Source organism: Entelurus aequoreus, linkage group LG12 (assembly GCF_033978785.1).
Source record: "Entelurus aequoreus isolate RoL-2023_Sb linkage group LG12, RoL_Eaeq_v1.1, whole genome shotgun sequence".
Classification (NCBI taxonomy): domain Eukaryota; kingdom Metazoa; phylum Chordata; class Actinopteri; order Syngnathiformes; family Syngnathidae; genus Entelurus; species Entelurus aequoreus.
In genome coordinates, this window is record NC_084742.1 from 65,398,081 (window position 1) to 65,423,045 (window position 24,965).

A 24,965-nucleotide genomic window follows, 5' to 3' on the forward strand; every position below is an offset into this window, starting at 1 on the left:
TTTAGCCCCCTCCACAATATTAACCCGGCGTTAAAACAGAACTAGCTGTTTATTGATTAGCAATTGCCGAATCATGTAACATTAGCTTAATGCTAAAGGTTACTATCACATTCTGTAACGGACAAATAATTTCATGTAGGCTAACGTTACCTACCTGCTACCTCTGTCTTTTTCTCGTTTCTCCTCTTCTTTTCTCTTTTTTCTTCCCTGGGCACCTGACAGTTTTGGCCGTTTTGACATCTTGTGTTGATTTTTTTGATGTGGTGACGTCCAAAAAGTCATGATACGGGAAGGGAGGGGGCGCACCGTGCGGGGGGCGGCGGCGTAATGTTATAACAAATAATATTTCTATTAAATAGGCTTTACTTTGCATTTTAATTAACGTGGGATTATTTTATGTATTTAGAAATAATAGTACCAACTTTTTTATTTTTTCCCCCAACATTTGTGGCACTGGCGTGGCGCCCCCTGATGGGCGGCGCCCTTAGCACTTGCCTATACGGCCTATGCCACGGGCCGGCCCTGCCCTTACCACATTTTAGCAAATTTTTTTTTCGAAAAATATAAATTTTAGACAGTTTTTTATGACATTTTAGCAAAACATTTTTTCCGAAAAATATATTTTCTGCCATTTTCGGGTTTTGTCGGAACTCCTGATGATGTTTTGAGACATCTCCTACAAGTACAGCACCAGTATTGTGCTGCTGAAGCAAGACAGTTTTTAATTTGTGTATAAGGGTCCCCCCCTTATGACATTTTAGCGAAAAAAAGTTTTTGAAAAATATAAATTTTCTGCCATTTTCGGGTTTTGTCGAGACTCCTGATGAGGTTTTGAGACATTTTTGTAATAAATGAGTAATATTGTTTTCTTATGACATAATGTCTTTTTGCTCCTATTTTCTTACATTTTTCTCAACCAAAGTAGAGCTTAGGGCCACAATTGGCCCCCAGGCTGCACTTAAGACACCCTTACAATAGACCATTTGTAGTTGTCTTTTTTTTTTTTTTACCCAGCCAGCAACATTTTTGGGGCATTTGTTATGTCAGGGATTATGCGCCAAAGTATGCTTGGCATCCCGGTGCATTGGTATTTCCACACTTTGTCAGCGTCACACCACTTTGCTGGTGCTGTGGCTGCACGGCGAGGTGAGGCCGGTCCATGTGGGCACTGTTTGGGTTCTGGCACGCTTCATCTGAGCCGGCCTTTCTGTGTCTCTGTGTCTATTCATAGCAGGAGAGGCGCTCTTTCAGTCCTTCCGCCAACCCGCTGCCAAACTCCACTTCCTCCCCCGTCCATGCTCCCGCCGCCAGGCCAGCCAGCCGAATGGAGGACAAGCCGGCCAGGCTGCCCGCACACCTGCGTGAGTTGCACACGCACACACACACACACACACACACAGGCGTGCTGTATTGTTCTGCTGGAGGTGTTAAAGCAGATGTTAGCCGCTGACATCTGCTAACTTGCTAGTGTTGTCACATTTAATTAAGTTGTAAAAATAGTCATGCCAATGATAACTCCATAACACCCTCTTAGAGTCCCCTTCTTTTTGTATTACGTCAATGACCTTCAATTATGTCTTGAAAGGAACCATGCGCAGCATTTACTTATATGACCAAATGCAAACAACCTTCCCTAGTCATGGTGCAAAAAAAATGTATCCAAACGACACAAAATGTGTCACTGAATTTTGTGGATGTTATAAAAAAACGTCCATTAACGATTAAAAAAATACAATTACACCCATTTAAACACATCATAAAGCATGATGGGAAAATTTTCCACACTTATCCACCCCCCCTGGGTGGACCGGTTCCACTGTTTTGAGAATGACTGTGGCATTCTTTTTGTATTAGGTCAATGACCTTCAATTATGTATTGAAAGGATCCATGCGCAGCATTTACTTATATGACCCAATGCAAACTACCTTCCCTAGTCATGGTGCAAAAAAAATGTATTTCCAATATGACCAAATGCAAACAACCTTCCCTAGTCATGGTGCAATTTTTTTTTATCCAAACGACACAAAATGTGTCACTGAATTTTGTGGATGTTATAAAAAAACGTCCATTAACGATAAAAAAAAAAATACAATTACACCCATTTAAACACATCACAAAGCATGATGGGAAAATTGTCCACACTTATCCACCCCCCCAGGGGGGGACCGCTTCCACTGTTTTGAGAATGACTGTGGCATTCTTTTTGTATTAGGTCAATGACCTTCAATTATGTCTTGAAACGATCCATGCACAGCATTTACTTATATGACCCAATGCAAACAACCTTCCCTAGTCATGGTGCAAAAAAAAATTTCTTTCCAATATGACCAAATGCAAACAACCTTCCCTAGTCATGGTGCAAAAAAAATGTCTTTCCAATATGACCAAATGCAAACAACTTTCCCTAGTCATGGTGCAAATTTTTTTCCCCAAACGACACAAAATGTGTCACTGAATTTTGTGGATGCTATAAAAATGTCCATTAACGATAAAAAAAAATGCAATTACACCCATTTAAACGCATCACAAAGCATGATGGGAAAAATTTCCACACTTATCCACCCCCCCTGGGTGGACCGGTTCCACTGTTTTGAGAATGACTGTGGCATTCTTTTTGTATTAGGTCAATGACCTTCAATTATGTCTTGAAAGGATCCATGCGCAGCATTCACTTATATGACCAAATGCAAACAACCTTCCCTAGTCATGGTGCAAAAAAAATGTATTTCCAATATGACCAAATGCAAACAACCTTCCCTAGTCATGGTGCAATTTTTTTTTATCCAAACGACACAAAATGTGTCACTGAATTTTGTGGATGTTATAAAAAACGTCCATTAACGATTAAAAAAATACAATTACACCCATTTAAACACATCACAAAGCATGATGGGGAAATTTTCCACACTTATCCACCCCCCCAGGGGGGGACCGCTTCCACTGTTTTGAGAATGACTGTGGCATTCTTTTTGTATTAGGTCAATGACCTTCAATTATGTCTTCAAAGGATCCATGCACAGCATTTACTTATATGACCCATGCAAACAACCTTCCCTAGTCATGGTGCAAAAAAAAAATATTTCCAATATGACCAAATGCAAACAACTTTCCGTAGTCATGGTGCAAATTTTTTTCCCCAAGCGACACAAAATGTGTCACTGAATTTTGTGGATGTTATTAAAAAACGTCCATTAACTATTAAAAAAATACAATTACACCCATTTAAACACATCACAAAGCATGATGGGAAAAAATTCCACACTTATTCAATTATGTCAATTATGTATTGAAAGGATCCATGCGCAGCATTTACTTATATGACCAAATGCAAACAACCTTCCCTAGTCATGGTGCAAAAAAAAAAAAAAATCCAAACGACACAATGTGTCACTGAATTTTGTGGATGTTATGAAACGTTCATTAATGATAAAAAAAAAAAATATACAATTACACCCATTTAGTGAAGTGAAGTGAATTATATTTATATAGCGCTTTTCTCTAGTGACTCAAAGCGCTTTACATAGTGAAACCCAACATCTAAGTTACATTTAAACCAGTGTGGGTGGCACTGGGAGCAGGTGGATAAAGTGTCTTGCCCAAGGACACAACGGCAGTGACTAGGATGGCGGAAGCGGGAATCGAACCTGGAACCCTCAAGTTGCTGGCACGGCCACTCCATTACAGAAATATATACGTTGTGAAATTAGTTATTTACACAAAAAGATTGCGTAAATGTTTGTTTACATACTTTAATTGTTTTCAAACGCTGTCTGTAACAAGGCAGTAAAACGGCCGATCAGACAAAACAGAAGCCAAGCTAGCTCTCCAATCAGCTAAACAGACTCAATAACTCCACGGTGACGTTTTGCTGAATTTACGAAACCGAAACAATACAAAAAGAATGCCATTGTAAGTTAATAATACTAACGCAAGACAACCTGTAAATGTGTTAGCATATTCGCTAAAGATGCTAGCTTCGCTACGTTACGACAGCACGTACAAATATGCATGAAAACACTCCTACAGACGTCACACACGTGACGCTTTAGTCAGTAAGAATTGTTTTAGTTATATTGTAAAACGTACAAACGTTGCTCGGAGCGATGAAGAAAGAATCCTTTTGAGCAGAAACGTTATGGACGGGTTTACTTCCGGTCTAGGGCATTAAAACAGGAAGTATATTTTCAGCCTGCAACAATAACACACCTTTTCAGTGTCCGCTTGGGTTTAATGGAAACTACTGATAGTCCGGAATTGACGGTACTTATACAATCTCTGACATCTTTTCACCCAGTCATTTTTTTTAATAACTAAAATAAATAGACACTGTTTTGCATTTGTTATGCTTCACTAATTTTCTCATTATTTAGTAGTTAGTGTTTTAGTATTTTATCAGTTTTAATCTTTAAGCTCTTACTGTTGAACTATCAGTTTGTACTGTAGCACTTTAAGGTTTATTTAGATGAAAAGTGTACCAAATCAAGGTGTAATCTGTCCTTTATTATTTTATTTTACTCTATTAATGCAGTGCAATGTACTTCATATTTGCGTACTATTTAGTAGACATTGTAATTCAGTATATAGTCTTAATAAAGTGTCTTATTAACCTGAAGCCCAATTGTTTCATTCAGCTACAATTGAATATGTGCTAACTTAACCTGAAGTGATCCCGCAGCGTTTGTACTCGAGCTGATACTGGAAGGAGACCAGAATATATCAAAAGTGTTTGTTATACAGTATTTGTGAAGTCCTCCAATGTACATTTTTAGGAATGCAATACTTTTTAAAGAGCTATGTGGATGGGTGTGACAAGGAGCCTCATCGTGGAGTTTTCATTTGAACTGACATTACCAGGGTTTCCCCAGCATGTAATTAAATGTGGCAGCACGCCACGGCAAAATACAAGCCGCCACACCCTAAAAAATACTAATTAAAGTCATATAAATATAGCTTATTTGCGCACTTTTGACCAGCGATGCATATTTAAAGCTCCAATTACTTCACATCAAATATTCCACTTTGGAGGAAAATATTGCATATTTTGTGTGTTTTTTTTGACAAAAAGGGCATAAAACAAACAAGCAAAACAACAAATAGATGTGAGGAGACTTAAGTGAAAGTAAAAAAAATATTATTAATTAATAATAATGTTGTTATGAATTATTGACCTGTTTAATTCACATCAAATATTCCACTTTGGAGGAAAATATTGCCTATTTTGTGTGTTTTCTTTGACAAAAAGGGCATAAAACAAACAAACAAACAAAACAATAGATGTGAAGAGATTTAAGTGAAAGTAAAAAAAAGAAAAAGTATTAATATTAATGTTGTTATGAATTATTGACCTATTTAAGGCTCCAATTACTTCACATCAAATATTTCACTTTGGAGGAAAATATTGCATATTTTGTGTGTTTTCTTTGACAAAAAGGGCATAAAACAAACAAGCAAAACAACAAATAGATGTGAAGAGACTTAAGTGAAAGTAAAAAAAAATTATTAATTAATAATAATGTTGTTATGAATTATTGACCTATTTAATTCATATAAAATGTTCCACTTTGGAGGAAAATATTGCATATTTTGTGTGTTTTCTTTGACAAAAAGGGCATAAAACAAACAAGCAAAAAAACGAATGGATGTGAAGAGACTTAAGTGAAAGTAAAAAAAACCAATGAATTAATAATAACGTTGTTATGAATTATTGACCTATTTAAGGCTCCAATTACTTGACATCAAATATTTCACTTTGGAGGAAAATATTGCATATTTTGTCTGTTTTCTTTGACAAAAAGGGCATAAAACAAACAAGCAAAACAATGAATGGATGTGAAGAGACATAAGTGAAAGCGAAAAAAATTATTAATTAATAATGATGTTGTTATTAATTATTGACCTGTTTAATTCACATCAAATATTCCACTTTGGAGGAAAATCTTGCCTATTTTGTGTGTTTTCTTTGACAAAAAGGGCATAAAACAAACAAGCAAAAAAACGAATAGATGTGAAGAGACTTGAGTGAAAGTAGAAAAATTATGAATTAATATTAACGTTGTTATGAATTATTGACCTATTTAAGGCTCCAATTACTTCACATCAAATATTTCACTTTGGAGGAAAATATTGCATATTTTGTGTGTTTTCTTTGACAAAAAGGGCATAAAACAAACAAACAAAAAAACAAATAGATGTGAGGAGACTTAAGTGAAAGTAAAAAAAAAAAAAATTAATTAATAATAATGTTGTTATGAATTATTGACCTGTTTAATTCACATCAAATATTCCACTTTGGAGGAAAATATTGCATATTTTGTGTGTTTTCTTTGACAAAAAGGGCATAAAACAAACAAGCAAAACAACGAATAGATGTGAAGAGACTTAAGTGAAAGTAAAAGAAAAAAAAAAAATTAATAGTAATGTTGTTATGAATTATTGACCTGTTTAATTCACATCAAATATTCCACTTTGGAGGAAAATATTGCATATTTTGTGTGTTTTCTTTGACAAAAAGGGCATAAAACAAACAAACAAAACAACAAATATATGTGAAGAGACTTAAGTGAAAGTAAAAAAAATAATTAATTAATAATAATGTTGTTATGAATTATTGACCTGTTTAATTCACATCAAATATTCCACTTTGGAGGAAAATATTGCATATTTTGTGTGTTTTCTTTGACAAAAAGGGCATAAAACAAACAAACAAATAGATGTGAAGAGACTTAAGTGAAAGTAAGAAAAAATTATTAATTAATAATAATGTTGTTATGAATTATTGACCTATTTAATTCATATAAAATGTTCCACTTTGGAGGAAAATATTGCATATTTTGTGTGTTTTCTTTGACAAAAAGGGCATAAAACAAACAAGCAAAAAAACCAATGGATGTGAAGAGACTTAAGTGAAAGTAAAAAAAACAATGAATTAATATTAACGTTGTTATGAATTATTGACCTATTTAAGGCTCCAATTACTTGACATCAAATATTTCACTTTGGAGGAAAATATTGCATATTTTGTCTGTTTTCTTTGACAAAAAGGGCATAAAACAAACAAGCAAAACAACGAATAGAGGTGAAGAGACTTAAGTGAAAGCAAAAACAATTATTAATTAATAATAATGTTGTTATGAATTATTGACCTGTTTAATTCACATCAAATATTCCACTTTGGAGGAAAATATTGCATATTTTGTGTGTTTTCTATGACAAAAAGGGCATAAAAAAACAAACAAAAAAACAAATGGATGTGAAGAGACTTAAGTGACAGTAAAAAAATATATTAATTAATAATAATGTTGTTATGAATTATTGACCTGTTTAATTCACATCAAATATTCCACTTTGGAGGAAAATATTGCATATTTTGTGTGTTTTCTTTGACAAAAAGGGTATAAAACAAACAAGCAAAAAAACGAATAGATGTGAAGAGACTTAAGTGAAAGTAAAAAAAAAAAAAAAGAATTAATAATAATGTTATGAATTATTGACCTGTTTAATTCACATCAACTCTTCCACTTTGGAGGAAAATATTGCATATTTTGTGTGTTTTCTTTGACAAAAAGGGCATAAAACAAACTAGCAAAAACCCGAATAGATGTGAAGAGACTTAAGTGAAAGTTAAAAAAATAATGAATTAATATTAACGTTGTTATGAATTATTGACCTGTTTAAGGCTCCAATGACTTCACATCAAATATTCCACTTTGGAGGAAAATATTGCCTATTTTGTGTGTTTTCTTTGACAAAAAGGGCATAAAACAAACAAGCAAAACAACAAATGGATGTGAAGAGACTTAAGTGAAAGTAAAAAAAAAATAATTAATTAATAATAATGTTGTTATGAATTATTGACCTGTTTAATTCACATCAAATATTCAACTTTGGAGGAAAATATTGCATATTTTGTGTGTTTTCTTTGACAAAAAGGGCATAAAACAAACAAGCAAAACAACAAATAGATGTGAAGGGACTTAAGTGAAAGTAAAAAAAATAATTAATTAATAATAATGTTGTTATGAATTATTGACCTGTTTAATTTACATCAAATATTCCACTTTGGAGGAAAATATTGCATATTTTGTGTGTTTTCTTTGACTTAAAGGGCATAAAACAAACAAACAAAAAAACAAATAGATGTGAAGAGACTTAAGTGAAAGTAAAAAAAAAAAAAAAATTAATAATAATGTTGTTATGAATTATTGACCTGTTTAATTCACATCAAATATTCCACTTTGGAGGAAAATATTGCATATTTTGTGTGTTTTCTCTGACAAAAAGGGCATAAAAAAACAAACAAAAAAACAAATGGATGTGAAGAGACTTAAGTGACAGTAAAAAAAAATATTAATTAATAATAATGTTGTTATGAATTATTGACCTGTTTAATTCACATCAAATATTCCACTTTGGAGGAAAATATTGCATATTTTGTGTGTTTTCTTTGACAAAAAGGGCATCAAAAAAACAAACAAAAAAACAAATGGATGTGAAGAGACTTAAGTGAAAGTAAAAAAAATAAAAAATTTAATAATAATGTTGTTATGAATTATTGACCTGTTTAATTCACATCAAATATTCCACTTTGGAGGAAAATATTGCATATTTTGTGTGTTTTTTTTGACAAAAAGGGCATAAAACAAACAAGCAAAAAAACGAATGGATGTGAAGAGACTTAAGTGAAAGTAAAAAAAAATTATTAATTAATAATAATGTTGTTATGAATTATTGACCTATTTAATTCATATAAAATGTTCCACTTTGGAGGAAAATATTGCATATTTTGTGTGTTTTCTTTGACAAAAAGGGAATAAAACAAACAAGCAAAAAAACGAATAGATGTGAAGAGACTTAAGTGAAAGTTAAAAAAAATTATTAATTAATAATGATGTTATGAATTATTGACCTGTTTAATTCACATCAAATATTCCACTTTGGAGGAAAATGTTGCTTAGTTTGTGTGTTTTCTTTGACAAAAAGGGCATAAAACAAACAAGCAAAACAACGAATAGATGTGAAGAGACTTAAGTGAAAGTAAAAAAATAATGAATTAATATTAACGTTGTTATGAATTATTGACCTATTTAAGGCTCCAATTACTTCACATCAAATATTCCACTTTGGAGGAAAATATTGCATATTTTGTGTGTTTTCTTTGACAAAAAGGGCATCAAAAAAACAAACAAAAAAACAAATGGATGTGAAGAGTCTTAAGTGAAAGTAAAAAAAATAAACATTTAATAATAATGTTGTTATGAATTATTGACCTGTTTAATTCACATCAAATATTCAAATTTGGAGGAAAATATTGCCTATTTTGTGTGTTTTCTTTGACAAAAAGGGCATAAAACAAACAAGCAAAACAACGAATAGATGTGAAGAGACTTAAGTGAAAGTAAAAGAAAAAAAATAAATTAATAGTAATGTTGTTATGAATTATTGACCTATTTAAGGCTCCAATTACTTCACATCAAATATTCCACTTTGGAGGAAAATATTGCATATTTTGTGTGTTTTCTTTGACAAAAAGGGCATAAAAAAACAAACAAAAAAACAAATGGATGTGAAGAGACTTAAGTGAAAGTAAAAAAAAAAAAAGATTAATAATAATGTTGTTATGAATTATTGACCTGTTTAATTCACATCAAATATTCCACTTTGGAGGAAAATATTGCCTATTTTGTGTGTTTTCTTTGACAAAAAGGGCATAAAACAAACAAGCAAAAAAACGAATAGATGTGAAGGGACTTAAGTGAAAGTAAAAACATAATGAATTAATATTAACGTTGTTATGAATTATTGACCTATTTAAGGCTCCAATTACTTGACATCAAATATTTGAAATATTCCTTGGGAAAATGTTGCTGAATTAAAGAAACATTGCCATCATGGGGTATTGTGTGTAGAATTTTGAGGTCAAGAATGAATTTGGAATAAGACTGTGACATAAATGCTTGGCGCTGTGAATACTTTGCGTATTATATTGATCTAATGGATAGGAAATTGTGTAATAAATGTATGTGTTCCTCACTGTGGCCCTGGATAAAAAGACTTTTGACACCCCCGGCGTGACCAATCAGCGTGGTGGTGCGGTGGAGCGCTGCCAAGAGATAAACGTTCAAAGACTAACCTTTCTCTATCCCGGACATTTGTCAATATTTAACTTTATTTTCAGCAGAGTTGACGGTTGGGCAGGCTGGAGTTGGAAATTTTTTTTTTGTTTCCTGCATTGTTGAAGAAAAAGGAAGCACTGGTTTTGGTTCCGTTTCCTGCCGTGCAAGGCGACAGGTCACTACACACCCGCGCTTTTGCGTCGCAGTTCCTCATGCGCCCGAAACACGGTTTGCATGCACCCCCTCCCGCACACCGGGCTTTGCAAGGGAGCAGGGGCGGGAAATGAGCCGTCCGTCCACACTGAGCAGGAGATAGTGGGGAAGGGGTGGAAAAAAGAGAGAGAGAGAGGGAGAAGAAGGACGAGGGAGGAAATTGCAGTGTGGGCAGAAATCCGCCTTCTCCATTTCCTGAGGAGGAAGTGGATTAGAGGCGGTCCGCTAAAGAATGCTTGTAGTATTTCACCCTTTCAGCCACTCTTCCACAAAATATTACTTTTTATAGAAATGCTCATAATAATCTCCAACGACCTAAAAAGCCTGTATTTACTATAATGTAATACATCATTTGAAGTGTTTGCTATTATTAATTGTTTTGGGATGCTTCCTTTCGTGAGTTTTGTTGGTGTTTATTGCGGTAAAGAAGTCCGACTGACATGACTGATATGCGAGTAAAAGTGTATCACGACATAAGTGTTTTATGTCGGTTTAATGCCAGGAAGTTACGGCTGTGTAACATGTATTTGGTCTCTTATTCCTATTTAAGTAGGCAGTCATTTAAAAAAAAAAAAAAATCATTTGTGAATTTTGTTGGTGTTTATTGCAGTCAAGAAACGTAAACAAACCTGAGAAGAACTATTTTGTGCAGGTTTAGTGCCAGCAAGTTAAGGCTGTGTAACATGTATTTGGTCTCTTATTCCTATTTAAGTATGCAGTCATTTTTTCACAATTTCATTCGTGAATTTTGTTGGTGTTTATTGCAGTCAAGAAACGTAAACAAACCTGAGAAGAACTATTTTCTGCAGGTTTAGTACCAGGAAGTTACGGCTGTGTAACATGTATTTGCCCTGTTATTCCTATTTAAGTATGCAGTCATTTTTTCACAATTTCATTCGTGAATTTTGTTGGTGTTTATTGCAGTCAAGAAACGTAAACAAACCTGAGAAGAACTATTTTCTGCAGGTTTAGTACCAGGAAGTTAAGGCTGTGTAACATGTATTTGCCCTGTTATTCCTATTTAAGTATGCAGTCATTTTTTCACAATTTCATTCGTGAATTTTGTTGGTGTTTATTGCAGTCAAGAAACGTAAACAAACCTGAGAAGAACTATTTTCTACAGGTTTAGTACCAGGAAGTTAAGGCTGTGTAACATGTATTTGCCCTGTTATTCCTATTTAAGTATGCAGTCATTTTTTCACAATTTCATTCGTGAATTTTGTTGGTGTTTATTGCGGTCAAGAAACGTAAACAAACCTGAGAATGACTATTTTCTACAGGTTTAGTACCAGGAAGTTACGGCTGTGTAACATGTATTTGCCCTGTTATTCCTATTTAAGCATGCAGTAATTTTTTTAAAATTTCATTCGTGAATTTTCTTGGTGTTTATTGCAGTCAAGAAATGTAAACAAACCTGAGAATGACTATTTTCTGCAGGTTTAGTACCAGGAAGTTACGGCTGTGTAACATGTATTTGGTCTGGTATTCCTATTTAAGTATGCAGTCATTTTTTCACAATTTCATTCGTGAATTTTGTTGGTGTTTATTGCAGTCAAGAAACGTAAACAAACCTGAGAAGAACTATTTTCTGCAGGTTTAGTGCCAGCAAGTTAAGGCTGTGTAACATGTATTTGGTCTGTTATTCCTATTTAAGTATGCAGTCATTTTTTCACAATTTCATTCGTGGATATTGTTGGTGTTTATTGCAGTCAAGAAACGTAAACAAACCTGAGATTGACTATTTTCTACAGGTTTAGTACCAGGAAGTTAAGGCTGTGTAACATGTATTTGGTCTGTTATTCCTATTTAAGTATGCAGTAATTTTTTCACAATTTCATTCGTGAATTTTGTTGTTGTTTATTGCAGTCAAGAAACGTAAACAAACCCTAGAAGAACTATTTTCTGCAGGTTTAGTACCAGGAAGTTACGGCTGTGTAACATGTATTTGGTCTGTTATTCCTATTTAAGTATGCAGTCATTTTTTCACAATTTCATTCGTGAATTTTGTTGGTGTTTATTGTGTTCAAGAAACGTAAACAAACCTGAGAATGACTATTTTCTACAGGTTTAGTACCAGGAAGTTACGGCTGTGTAACATGTATTTGGTCTGTTATTCCTATTTAAGTATGCAGTCATTTTTTCTAAAATTAATTTGTGAATTTTGTTGGTGTTTATTGCGGTCAAGAAACGTAAACAAACCTGAGAAGAACTATTTTCTGCAGGTTTAGTGCCAGGAAGTTACGGCTGTGTAACATGTATTTGGTTTGTTATTCCTATTTAAGTATTAAGTAATTTTTTCAGAATTTCATTTGTGAATTTTGTTGGTGTTTATTGTGTTCAAGAAACGTAAACAAACCTGAGAATGACTATTTTCTGCAGTTTTAGCGCCAGGAAGTTAAGGCTGTGTAACATGTATTTGGTCTGTTATTCCTATTTAAGTATGCAGTCATTTTTTCAAAATTTAATTTGTGAATTTTGTTGGTGTGTATTGCAGTCAAGAAATGTAAACAAACCTGAGAAGAACTATTTTCAAAAATACATGCATTCTCCCTATTCTGTCTCCACACTGTTTCTGTTTGTCAGTGCTCTGTGTGTGTGTTGACAACAATGTATCTGTATTTTTCAAAGGCAGTACATTTTTTAACTCACTAGTACCGCGGTTCTTTATTAGTACCGGTATATTAAGGGTGTTGAAGACCCCTTGCTGTAGGGATCGTCATTAAAAGTAAACGTTGCATAAATGCATTGCAAATATGGTTTATTTTAGTAAGAAAAGAGGTATAGTTTGTGGGTGTTTTCTGCTTGGAGTCACATCCATGGCAACAAGGCAGCCTGTTGCGCCCTCACACACACTCGGCTTTCCTCCATGCATGCGAGTGGGTGGACGAGTGTGAGAGAATGTTTGTAAAGCTTGTGTAGGTGGGCGCACAATTGCTGTCCTCTTTATGGTCCTCTTTATGGTAAAAGGTGTGTTTTGTGCGGGGAAATTTCCTGCCCCTGGAAGCAGCTCTTGTCCTCAGGAATTTCCTGAGTGGGCAGACGGCGCTTCCTGAATAAATGTTGTTGTTGTTGTGTGTGAGTGTGTGTTTGAACTCGCTCTCTTTTCTACCCTGAAAGGGAAACTGTTCTCACATGCCGGAGAGCGAGCGGAATCCAGTGCCCTTCTCTGCATGTCGGGGACACACCTCGCACACACATTGCAGCAAGGAGCCTGGCAATCTGATTCATTTTGGCCCTCGGAGTGAATGTCATAGTCCCTCACACTCAATAGTCATAAAAACACAATAGAGAACTACTTAGTTTTTTTTTGTAAAAAGATCAGACCGTGACCAAATTGTATAAAAACTAAGGCATTTTTTCCCCCATAAGAAATAATGAGTGTTTAAAGACAACATATTCATTTTATTTTATTCATTTAAAAATAAATAAAATAAATGCTAATACAAATGTTAATACAACTAATTAGAAATAATGTAAGTTTTTTAAAACAATTTTTAAAATAATTTTATTAATGTTTTTTTTTTTTTTATACAAATAGTGTAAATTAAAAATAGAAATACTGTATCTTTTTGATGCATTCATTTTATTTTAAACACTTTTTTATTTTTTTAAAAATAAAAAATAAATATAATTAAGTTAAACCAAATTAATTAGAAATCCTAAAAGATTATGTAAATATATTTTTGGTGAAATGTATTTTATACACTTTTTTTATTTATTTTTTCATTAAAAATATATATAATTAAGTCAAATTGATTAGAGGTTAGAGTTAGGGTAACCATAATCATAAGAAATAATGTAAATCTGTTAAACAAGTTTTATTTTATTCTTGACATTTTTTTGGACAAATATACAGTAAATGCTAATAAAAATGTTAATACAACTAATTTGAAATAATGTACATGTTTTTAAACAATTTTTAAAATCATTTTATTAATGTATTTTTAAAAATTAAAAATACAAATAGTGTAAATTAATTTAATTAGAAATACTGTATATCTTTTTTTTGTTAAATTTATTTTATTTTAAACACTTTTTATTTATTTATTAATCAAAAATAAATAAAATTAAGTTAAATCAAATTAATTAGAAATCATAAAAAACTTATGGAAATATCTTTTTTGTGGAATTTATTTTATACACTTATATTTTTTAAATTACAAATAAATATAATTTTTGATTCTAAATCATAAGTAATAATTAAAATCTGTTAAAAAAAGTTGTATTTTATTCTTAAATTTTTTTTGACAAATATAAATGCCAATAATGTAAATCAATAAGAAATATTAAAAGGTAGCGCAAATCATTTCCAACATTTTATTCATTACTTTATTTAAATTTTTTATTAAAAAAACTAAACAATTATGTAAGTAAAATTAATTTGAAATAATAACAAATAACGTAAATCTTTTTGGACATTTTTAAAATTCATTTTATTCATTTATTAATTTCTTTATAGTAAGAATAAATACACATAAATAATGTTAAGCAAATTAATTTTAAATAAGAAAAAATAATGCAAATCTTTTAAAAAATGTGATCGAATTGTACAGAAACTAAGGCATTTTTTTTCCATAAGAAGTGATGAGTGTTTAAGGAAAACATATTAATTTTATTTTATCTATAAAAAATAAATACTAATAAAAATTTAAATACACTTAATTAGAAATAATAAGAAATAATATAAGTCTTTTTTTTTTTAACAATTTTTAAAATTTGATTTTTGTATTTCCTTAAAAAAGAAAATACAAATAGTGTCAATTAAATTAATTTTAAAAATACTGTAAAAGTTTTTTGTTAAATGTATTTTATTTTAGACACTATTTATTTTTTAATTAAAAATCAATAATTAATTTAAATCAAATTGATTCAAAATCTTGAGAGATATTCTTTCATTTTAAGAAAAAATAAATATAAAGGCCAATAATGCAAATCAATAAGGAATAAGTAGCGTGAATCTTTTTTAAAATTCTATTAATTTTAGTTTATTTATCGATTTATTAAATTTTTTTATTTAAAAAACAAAAAATTAATATAAATAAAATTAATTTTAAATAGGAAATAATGTAAATCTTTTTCAAATTTTTTAAAATTTTATTCATTTATTTTGTTCTTTATATTAAGAATAAATACAAATAATGTTAATCAAATTAATTAGAAATAAGGAAAAATCTTTTAAATCTTAAAAAAAATGTTTTATTCATTTTATTTTTTTTTAATGAAAACACAAATACAAATAACTTTAATCAAATTAATCAGAAATAAGAAATATTATAAATATAAAAAAATCATCATTTTTATTTTATTAATTTTAATGTTTTTATAAAAATAATATGAAATATTATAATAAATGGTATATTAACAATAATAATTTATTACTCTGTTGCAGACACCCAAAAATATTAACACAAAACACATTTTATAAATAATAAGTCTTCCTTTTTGCAGTTTTCTTCAAATATATGTATGAAATATGAAAATAGAATCACAACTTTGAAGAGAAAAAAACGCAAGTGTGGCGGACAGACGGAGTCTTGTCGTTGTTGCTGCAGTCACAAAAACAACACAATACAGGATGCCCAGGAAAGAAGGACAAAAGCTGGATTTCCCAGCAAAAATGGAAGTTTGGACAGAAGAGAGGAAGACCAGCAGGCGTCGTGGTGTGACTGCAGTGTTTTCACGCACAAACGACGCTCTTGTCTTTCCTCAAGCAGTAACAGAACACCACTAGAATGGAGACAGTGTTGTCAGCGCGTGACAAACCTTTTTGCAAAGTCGTCCACATACACAAAAGTCCGCTTTATAAAAGTGTTCCTTTTTTTTTTTTTTTTTTTAATGTGCACGTTCAACAGATGCAACACGCTCGGCCAAATGCAAAGATCTGAGGGTACGGCTGGCACGACGGCACAAAGCGCTGACGGGGCTGGAACACTAGCAGCGCGGGCACACGTCAACAAACACCGCCATTGTTATGCAAAACAGCAAGGGAAGGCGTGGGGACGAGTGGCGGTTGGGGAACAAGTCGGGCTACTTCCTTGCCATAAAAGCGCTGCGTGATTGACGGGGTGTTTTTACGTTTGTTTTGACTGGCCTGGGTCCAGTTCCTGCTGGATGTGTTCCAGTTCTGATGACGAGTGCCACAAAGGGGAAGTAGGAGAGCACAGCCACATGTCCCTGAGTCACAAGTGTCAGAAAGTCCTCCTCCTCCTTCCTCTTATTCCTTCCCTCTTCCTCCTGCTCTGTTTGGAGATAGCGACGCTAACATCCGCCTACTTCTGCTTTGAGGGGGAAGGCAAACATTTACCCAGTTTGGAGCAAAGTCCCAGCTTTACTGATAGAGCCATGTTTGTTTGGACTTAGTCGGAGACACCACCTTGCTGCTCTGCCCTTTTGTTACCAGGGCTTTTATTTACGCAAGGCTGGGCAGATTTGACAAAAAAGAAATAATTGCACCTTTTAGGGGGTACAAGGTCTTCTCACCAGGATGTGACTGCTTTTGTACACTTTATTTCAAACACTCTTTGCCTCAGAGAAAGGAAAAAAGTGTTACATTTTTACATTAATTTCCCACTATTAGCCACAACTTTTATTTTATACACTTTTATTATTTTTTTAATTAAATTAAATTGATTAGAAATCATAAGAAATTATCTAAATCTGTTAAGTTTTATTTTATCCTTTTTTTAATTTTTAATATAAATGCAAGTAATCAATAACACATAAGTAGTGTGAGTTTAAAAAAAAATCCTTTCGTTTTAATTTACTCAACGATTTAATTTAATTTTTTATTTAAAAAATGAAAAAATAATGTAAATAAAATTAATTTTAGATAAGAAATAACCTAAATCTTTTTCGACATGTAAAAAAAATATATATATTAGGAATAAGTACAAATAAATAATATTAATCAAATTAATTAGAAATAAGGAAAAATAATGTAAATATTTTAAAACTGTTTTTATTATTTTATTTTTATGAAAACACATACCTTTAATAAAATTAATTAGAAATAAAGAAATATTGTAAATATAAATATCTTTTTTTTTTTTTTTTTCAAAAAATAATATTAAATATTGTGATACATGGTATATTAATAATAATAATTTATTAATCTGTTCCAGACACCAGGATGCGACTGCTTTTGTACACCAGACACTTGATTTCAAACACTCTTTGCCTCTGAAAAAGGGTAAAAGTGTTACATTTTTACAGTAACTTCCCACTATTAGCCACTACTTTTATTTTATACACTTTTTAAAATTATTTTTTAAATTAAAAATAAAATCAAATTGTTTAGAAATCATAAGAAATAATCTAAATCTGTAAAATTGTATTTTATTCTTTTTTTTTTTTTTAAATATAAATGCAAGTAATCAATAACACATAAGTAGTGTGAATCTTTTTAAAAAATCCTTTCGTTTTAATTTATTCATCGATTTATTTTCATTTTTTATTAAAAAAAGGAAAAAATAATGTAAATAAATGTAATAGGAAATAACGTAAATCTTTTTCAACATTCCAAAAAAAAGTACGTTAGGATTAAGTACAAATAAATAATGTTAATCAAATTAATTAGAAGTAAGGAAAAATAATATAAATCTTTTAAAAATGTTTTATTCATTTTGTTAAAATGAAAATACAAATACCTTTAATAAAATTATTAGAAATAATAAGAAAATTGTATTTATAAAAAAGTATCATTTTTTAAATTTTATTAATTTTAATGTTTTTCTAAAAATAATATGAAATATTGTAATACATTATATATTAATAATAATAATGTATTAATCTTTTCCAGACACCAGGATGCGACTGCTTTTGTACACCAGACACTTGATTTCAAACACTCTTTGCCTCTGAAAAAGGATAAAAGTGTTCAATTTTTATAGTAACTTCCTACTATTAGCCACTACTTTTATTTTATACACTTTTTTATTCAATTTTAAATTAAAAATAAATAAGATAATTAAATCAAATTGATTAGAAATCCTAAGAAATAATCTAAATCTGTTAAAAAAGCTTTTTCTTTTTTTAATATAAATGCAAGTAATGTAAATCAATAACAAATAATAAGTAGCATACATCTTTTTAAAAAAAACTTTTCGTTTTAATGTATTCATTGATTTATTTTAATTGTATTAAAAAAATGAAAAAATAATGTAAATAAAATGTAAATAAGAAATAACGTAAATCTTTTTCAACATTTTTTAAATTCATTGTATTCATTTACTTTTTCTTTATATTAGGAATAAATACAAATAATGTTAATCAAATTCATTAGAAATAAGGACAAAATGTAAATCTTTTAAAAATGTTTTTATTCATTTTTTTTATTTTTATGAAAATACAAATACAAATACCTTTAATAAAATTAATTAGAAACATTTAAGAAATAATGTAAATATAAAAAAGTATCACTTTTATTTTATTTTAATATTTTTCTCAAATAAAACGAAATATTGTAATACATGTATTAATAATAATAATTTATTAATCTGTTCCAGACACCAGGATGCGACTGCTTTTGTACACCAGACACTTGATTTCAAACACTCTTTGCCTCTGAAAAAGGATAAAAGTGTTACATTTTGACAGTAACTTCCCACTATTAGCCACTACTTTTTTTCCTACGTTTTGAACCGTGCGGTTTATAAAACGGTGCGGCTGAATTATGGATTTTTCCTCATAAAAAAAATACCAAGCAAATACACTGAAAAAGTGTGTTGTTTTGGACGAGTTTGCTCACCCCAGGTGCTGCAGTGCCCTCCTGTTTAGAGCTTTCAACCGGAAGTAGAAGTGCCGGTCCGTCTTCTAGCCGTCCATAGCTTTTCTACTCGTATGGATTTTTCATTCATCATTCCAAGTATAACTAAAACAATTCTTACTTACTAAAGCGTCCCATGTGTGATGTCTGTAGGAGTGTTTTCATGCATATTTGTACGTGCTGTCGTACTATAATCAATGACCATGACTTCTGTTTTGTTTGATCCGCCGTTTTACTGCCATGTTACAGACACAGTTTGGAAACAATTAAGGTATGTAAATAAACATTTACAGAATATTTCTGTGTAAGTACCTTATTTTACAACGTATATATCTGCGGCTAACGAATGGACAAATATTTTTTTCTTCTAAAATGTATTGGCTGTGCTCTATAGTGGCACCGTTTTGGAAACAATTAGGGTAGTCATTCTCAAATAGTGGGGGGGATAAGTGTGGAGATTGTTTTGCTTTGTTCCCATCATGCTTGGTAATGGATTTAAATGGGCGCAATTGTATTGTTTTTATGGTTAATGGACATTTTTATAAAATCCACAAAATTCAGTTACCATGTCTTGACATTTTGTGTTTTTTTTGTTGCTTTTTTTTCGCACCATGACTAGGGAAGGTTGTTTGCATTATTAACTTACAATGGCGTTCTTGTTGTATTGTTTCACTTTCACAAATTCCTCAGTAAATTCACCAAAACGTCACCGTGGAGTTATTGAGTCTGTTTAGCTGATTGGTGAGCTAGCTTCCGCAGCTAGTGGGTCCATGACCATGACTTCTGTTTTGTTTGATCAGCCGTTTTACTGCCCTGTTACAGACACCGATTGGTCTATAGGTTGGTCTATAGACCAACTCAAAAGACCAACCCATAGACCAACGTAGTCAACTACTCCTTGGAAGGGGACTTAATGCTTCTCCACTGGCTGGGAGGGGAAGTCAAGGCTTGTGTAGCGCTGAAACTAAAGGAGATAGCGGTGATGTCATCCTCCTTCATCCCCAACGCTTAGGAGTTGCCCTGGCAACATGAGCGCCTGCATTTTGGCTAACTTGTGTGTCATCACTGAGGATTGGGAGCCAACAGTTGAGTCAAGGTCTAGGCGTGGCCCTCGGGAGGTCCAGGTCATGTAATGGTGTGTACATGGACACCCTTTTATTTATTTAAAAATAAATACCAATCTATGCAACATTTTGACCCAAGAACCACTATTCCATGTTATGGAGACCACAAGGAAGCGTTTAAAAAAGAACATAATATGAGCAATAATTATGTAATAATAATAGTGTAAGTCTTTTATTAACAATTTTTAAAATAATTGTATTTATGTATTTCTTTAAAAAAGAAAATACAAATAGTGTAAATTAAATGAATTTGAAATACTGTATACTTATTTTGTTAACTATATTTTATTTTATAGACTTTAATTTTTGATTAAAAATAAATATAATTAATGTAAATCAAATTGATAAGAAATCATGTAAATCTGTTAAAAAAAAGTTGTATTTTATTATTTGGTTAAAAATAAAATAAAATAAAGGCCAATAATGTAAACCAAATAGAAATGATACACATTTGTGTTTATCTTTTTATGTGGGCTCTGTACCGAGGATGTCGTTGTGGCTTGTGCAGCCCTTTGAGACACTTGTGATTTAGGGCTATATAAATAAACATTGATTGATTGATTTTTTTTAAATTCAATTAGTTTTAATCGATTTATTTTCGTTTTTTATTTAAAAAATAATGTAAATAAAATTCATTTTAAATAAGAAATAACGTCAATGTTTTTCGAAATTTTTAAAATTAATTTGATTAATTTCTTTATAGTAAGAATAAATACAAATAAATAATGTAAACCAAATAGAAATAATACAAATTAGTGTTAATCTATTTTTAAATTCTATTCGTTTTAATCGATTCATTTTCATTTTTTTATTAAAAAAACAAAACAATTAAGTAAATAAAATTAATTCGAAATAAGAAATAACGTAATATTTTTCGACATTTTTAAAATTCATTTTATTTATTCTTTATAGTAAGAATAAATACAAATAAATAATGTAAACCAAATAGAAATAATACGAATTAGTGTTAATCTTTTTAAAAATTCTATTCGTTTTAATATATTCATTTTCATTTTTTTATTAAAAAAAACAAAACAATTAAGTAAATAAAATTAATTCGAAATAAGAAATAACGTAATATTTTTCGACATTTTTTAAATTCATTGTATTCATTTCTTTATAGTAAGAATAGATACAAATAAATGTTGTAAACCAAATAGAAATAATACGATTTAGTGTTAATCTTTTTAAAAATTCTATTCGTTTTAATATATTCATTTTCATTTTTTTAATTAAAAAAAACGAAACAATTACGTAAATAAAATTCATTTGAAATAAGAAATAACGTAATATTTTTCGACATTTTTTTAATTCATTTTATTAATTTCTTTATACCGTATTTCCTTGAATTGGCGCCGGGAATATAGTATTCGCCTGCCTAGAATTACAGCCGGGTCAAACTCGTTTCGCAAAATAATTAGCGCATGCTTTGCACTTCCGCCGGGTCAAATATGAGTCATTAAATGACTGCCGCCTCCAGGTGGTAGAGGGCGCTAGTGATCCTTCTTGCGACTACCAGTACTGCAGGAGACAGGTACTGCAGAAGAAGACAACAAGCAGCAAGCATGCAGCAATTGTTTGCTTGCACTTTTAACATGGAGGATTACATATCTAAAAAAAAACCGTTTTCTAAACTGGACTTTCAATCGAAGCAGGAGGTAATAATTAAAGGAATATCTCCAGAGACTTTTAAAATTGAAGAAAGATGAGAAAGACTGCCTTTGATCAGAAGCAGCTGCACATGGACCCATCTACAAGTAAAGGTAAGATCATAATAACGTTTTTTTTATTAAATGTGTTTTTAATGATAAGGTATGCGCCGGAGTGAGAAGAGGTTTTAAAATAATTAGAGCATGCTTGCTCATTCCGCATGGTTTTGGTAACCGCAGGAGTGAGAAGAGGTTTTAAATTAATTAGCGCCCCTGCGGCTATTCAAGGAAATACGGTAGTAAGAATAAATACAAATAAATAATGTTAATCAAATTTATTAGAAATAAGGAAAAATAATGTAAATCTTTTTAAAACATTATTTAGAAATACATACAAATCTATGCAACATTTTGACCCAAGAACCACTATACCATGTTATGTAGACCACAAGGAAGCGTTTAAAACAACAACATAATATGAGCCTTTAAATATGATTCAGATAGTCATTCTGAGCTACGGTGACTAATAAATACATTTGCCTTTCATTTGGAAGCATTAAGGGTTGGGAAACACACAACCCGTGGGCCGTTTTGGCCCTCCGGAGAATTAGGCCGGGCCCGTGATGCAATTCTAAAAACAGGATCATCATTTCTGCACAGCTGTCAAAGAGAAACTGAAATAGGCCTTAATTTGAAAAAGCTTTTCCTAACCTGGATTCAAACCCGGTTCTTTGGGTCTACGGCTTCCAACCACAATGAACTTCACGTGAACTCTGACCGTGTATCGGTTTTCTGTTTGTGTTCCTTTCCTCCACGCTCAAACACCACCCATCTTTCTTTCTTTGTTCCCACACCGACCTAAAAAGCCTCTGGGTGCTCTCTAACCTTCCCGCAAAGACAGTTTCCTGTGCTGAAACGAAGCCTGAGCTGGATTACTTCCTGTCACGGGACGGGTTTTTCTCTTCACTTCGCGCCCCCTTTTGCCTCCACCTTCCGCTCCACTCGCGCTTCCTCCTTTGGGCTCTGTGCAGATGGCCGAGGCCGACATACCGGATGGAGAAGGGCTTTTTTTTTTTTGGCCGAGCGTGCGCCGCTCTCTCCCCGTGGCCCTGGGGTGAGCATACCGCAGTCCTGACCTTGTGACCCGCTGCTGCCCACCGGGCTTTGCTGCTCAGACAAGTTGCCACCTATACACTATATTGCCAAAAGTATTTGGCCACCCGTCCAAATGATGAGAATCAGGTGTCCCTAATCACTTGGCCCGGTGTATCAAATCAAGCACATAGGCATGGAGACTGTTTCTACAAACATGTGTGAAAGAACGGTCCGCTCTCAGTGATTTCCAGCATGGAACTGTCATAGGATGCCACCTGTGCAACAATCCAGCTTCCCACTATTAGCCACTACTTTTATTTTATACACTTTTTTATTCATTTTTTAAATTTAAAATAAATAAAATAATTTAAATCACGTTGATTAGAAATCCTAAGAAATAATCAAAATCTGTTAAAAGCGTTTTTTTCTGTTTTTTGAAAAATATAAATGCAAGTAATGTAAATAACAAATAATAAGTAGCGTGAATCTTTTTGCAAAATCATTTCGTTTTAATTTATTCATTGATTTATTTTGATTTTTTATCAAAAAAATGAAGAAATAACGTTAATCTTTTTCGAAATTTGTAAAATTCTTTTTTTTCATTTGCTTTTTTTTATATTAGCAATAAGTACAAATAAATAATGTTAATCAAATTAATTAGAAATAAGGAAAAATAATGTAAATCTTTTAAAAATGTTTTTATTTTTATGAAAACATAAATACAAATACCTTTTAATAAAATTAATTAGAAATATTTGAGAAATATTGTAAATATAAAAAAGTATCATTTTTATTGTATTAATTTTAAATGTTTTTCTAAAAATAATATGAAATATTGTAATGCATGATATATTAATAATAATTTATTAATGTGTTTGTACACCAGACACTTGATTTCAAACACTCTTTGTTTCTGAAAAAGGATACAAGTGTTCAATTTTGACAGTCACTTCCCACTATTAGCCACTACTTTTTTTTTCTTCCTACGTTTGAACCCTGTGGCTTATAAAACGGTGCGGCTGAATTATGGATTTTTCTTCATAAAAAAAAACAAAACAAGCAAATACACTGAAAAGGTGTGTTGGTGTTGTTTTGGACGAGTTTGCTCACCTCAGGTGCTGCAGTGCCCTCCTGTTTAGAGCTTTCAACCGGAAGTAGAAGTGCCGGGCCGTCCATAGTGTTTCTACTCGTATGGATTTTTCATTCATCATTCCAAGTAAATAAACTAAAACAATTCTTGCTTACTAAAGCGTCCCATGTGTGATGTCTGTAGGAGTGTTTTCATGCATATTTGTACGCGCTGTCGTAATGTAATCCATGACCATGACTTCTGTTTTGTTTGGTCCGCCGTTTTACTGCCTTGTTACATCCAGTCGTGAAATTTCCTCGCTCCTAAATATTCCGAAGTCAACTTTATTCTAAGAAAAGTGATGGGTTTGGGAACAACAGCAACTCAGCCACCGAGCGGTAGGCCACGTAAACTGACCAGAGAGGGGTCAGCGCATAGTGCAAAGAGGTCGGCGACTTTCCGCACGGTCAGTTGCTACAGGGCTCCAAACTTCATGTGACCATTCCAATTAGCCCACGTACAGTACACAGAGAGTTTCATGGAATGGGGTTTCCATGGGCCGAGCAGCTGCGTCTAAGCCGTACATCACCAAGTCCGATGCAAAGCGTGGGATGTGGTGGTGTAAAGCACGTCACCACTGGACTCTAGAGTGATAAATCACGATTTCCTATCTGGCAATCTAATGGACCAGTCTGGGTTTGGAGGCTGCCAGGAGAACGCTACATATCGGACTGATTTTTTCCGAGTGGGAAATTTGGTGGAGGAGGAATTATGGTGTGGGGTTGTTTTTCAGGAGTTGGGCAGTGAAATGAATTATGAATGCTCCAGGATACCAAAACATGTTGGACAATTCCATGCTCCCCAACCTTGTGGGAACAGTTTGGAGCGGGCCCCTTCTTCTTGTCCTGACCTGAACCCAATAGAACAGTGGTCCCCAA

General features: G+C 32.1%; 1 protein-coding gene across 1 annotated transcript in view; it reads left to right on the forward strand.

Moving 5' to 3' along the window:
* LOC133661307 (transcription factor ETV6-like) overlaps window positions 1-24,965 on the forward strand; it is a gene marked incomplete at its 3' end in the record, with an annotated part of 109,593 nt that overhangs the window by 24,334 nt on the left and 60,294 nt on the right. The window contains exon 2 of the mRNA XM_062064436.1: window positions 1,232-1,361. Coding sequence (XP_061920420.1) covers window positions 1,232-1,361 — 130 coding nt within the window. The remainder of the gene's footprint in view (window positions 1-1,231; window positions 1,362-24,965) is intronic.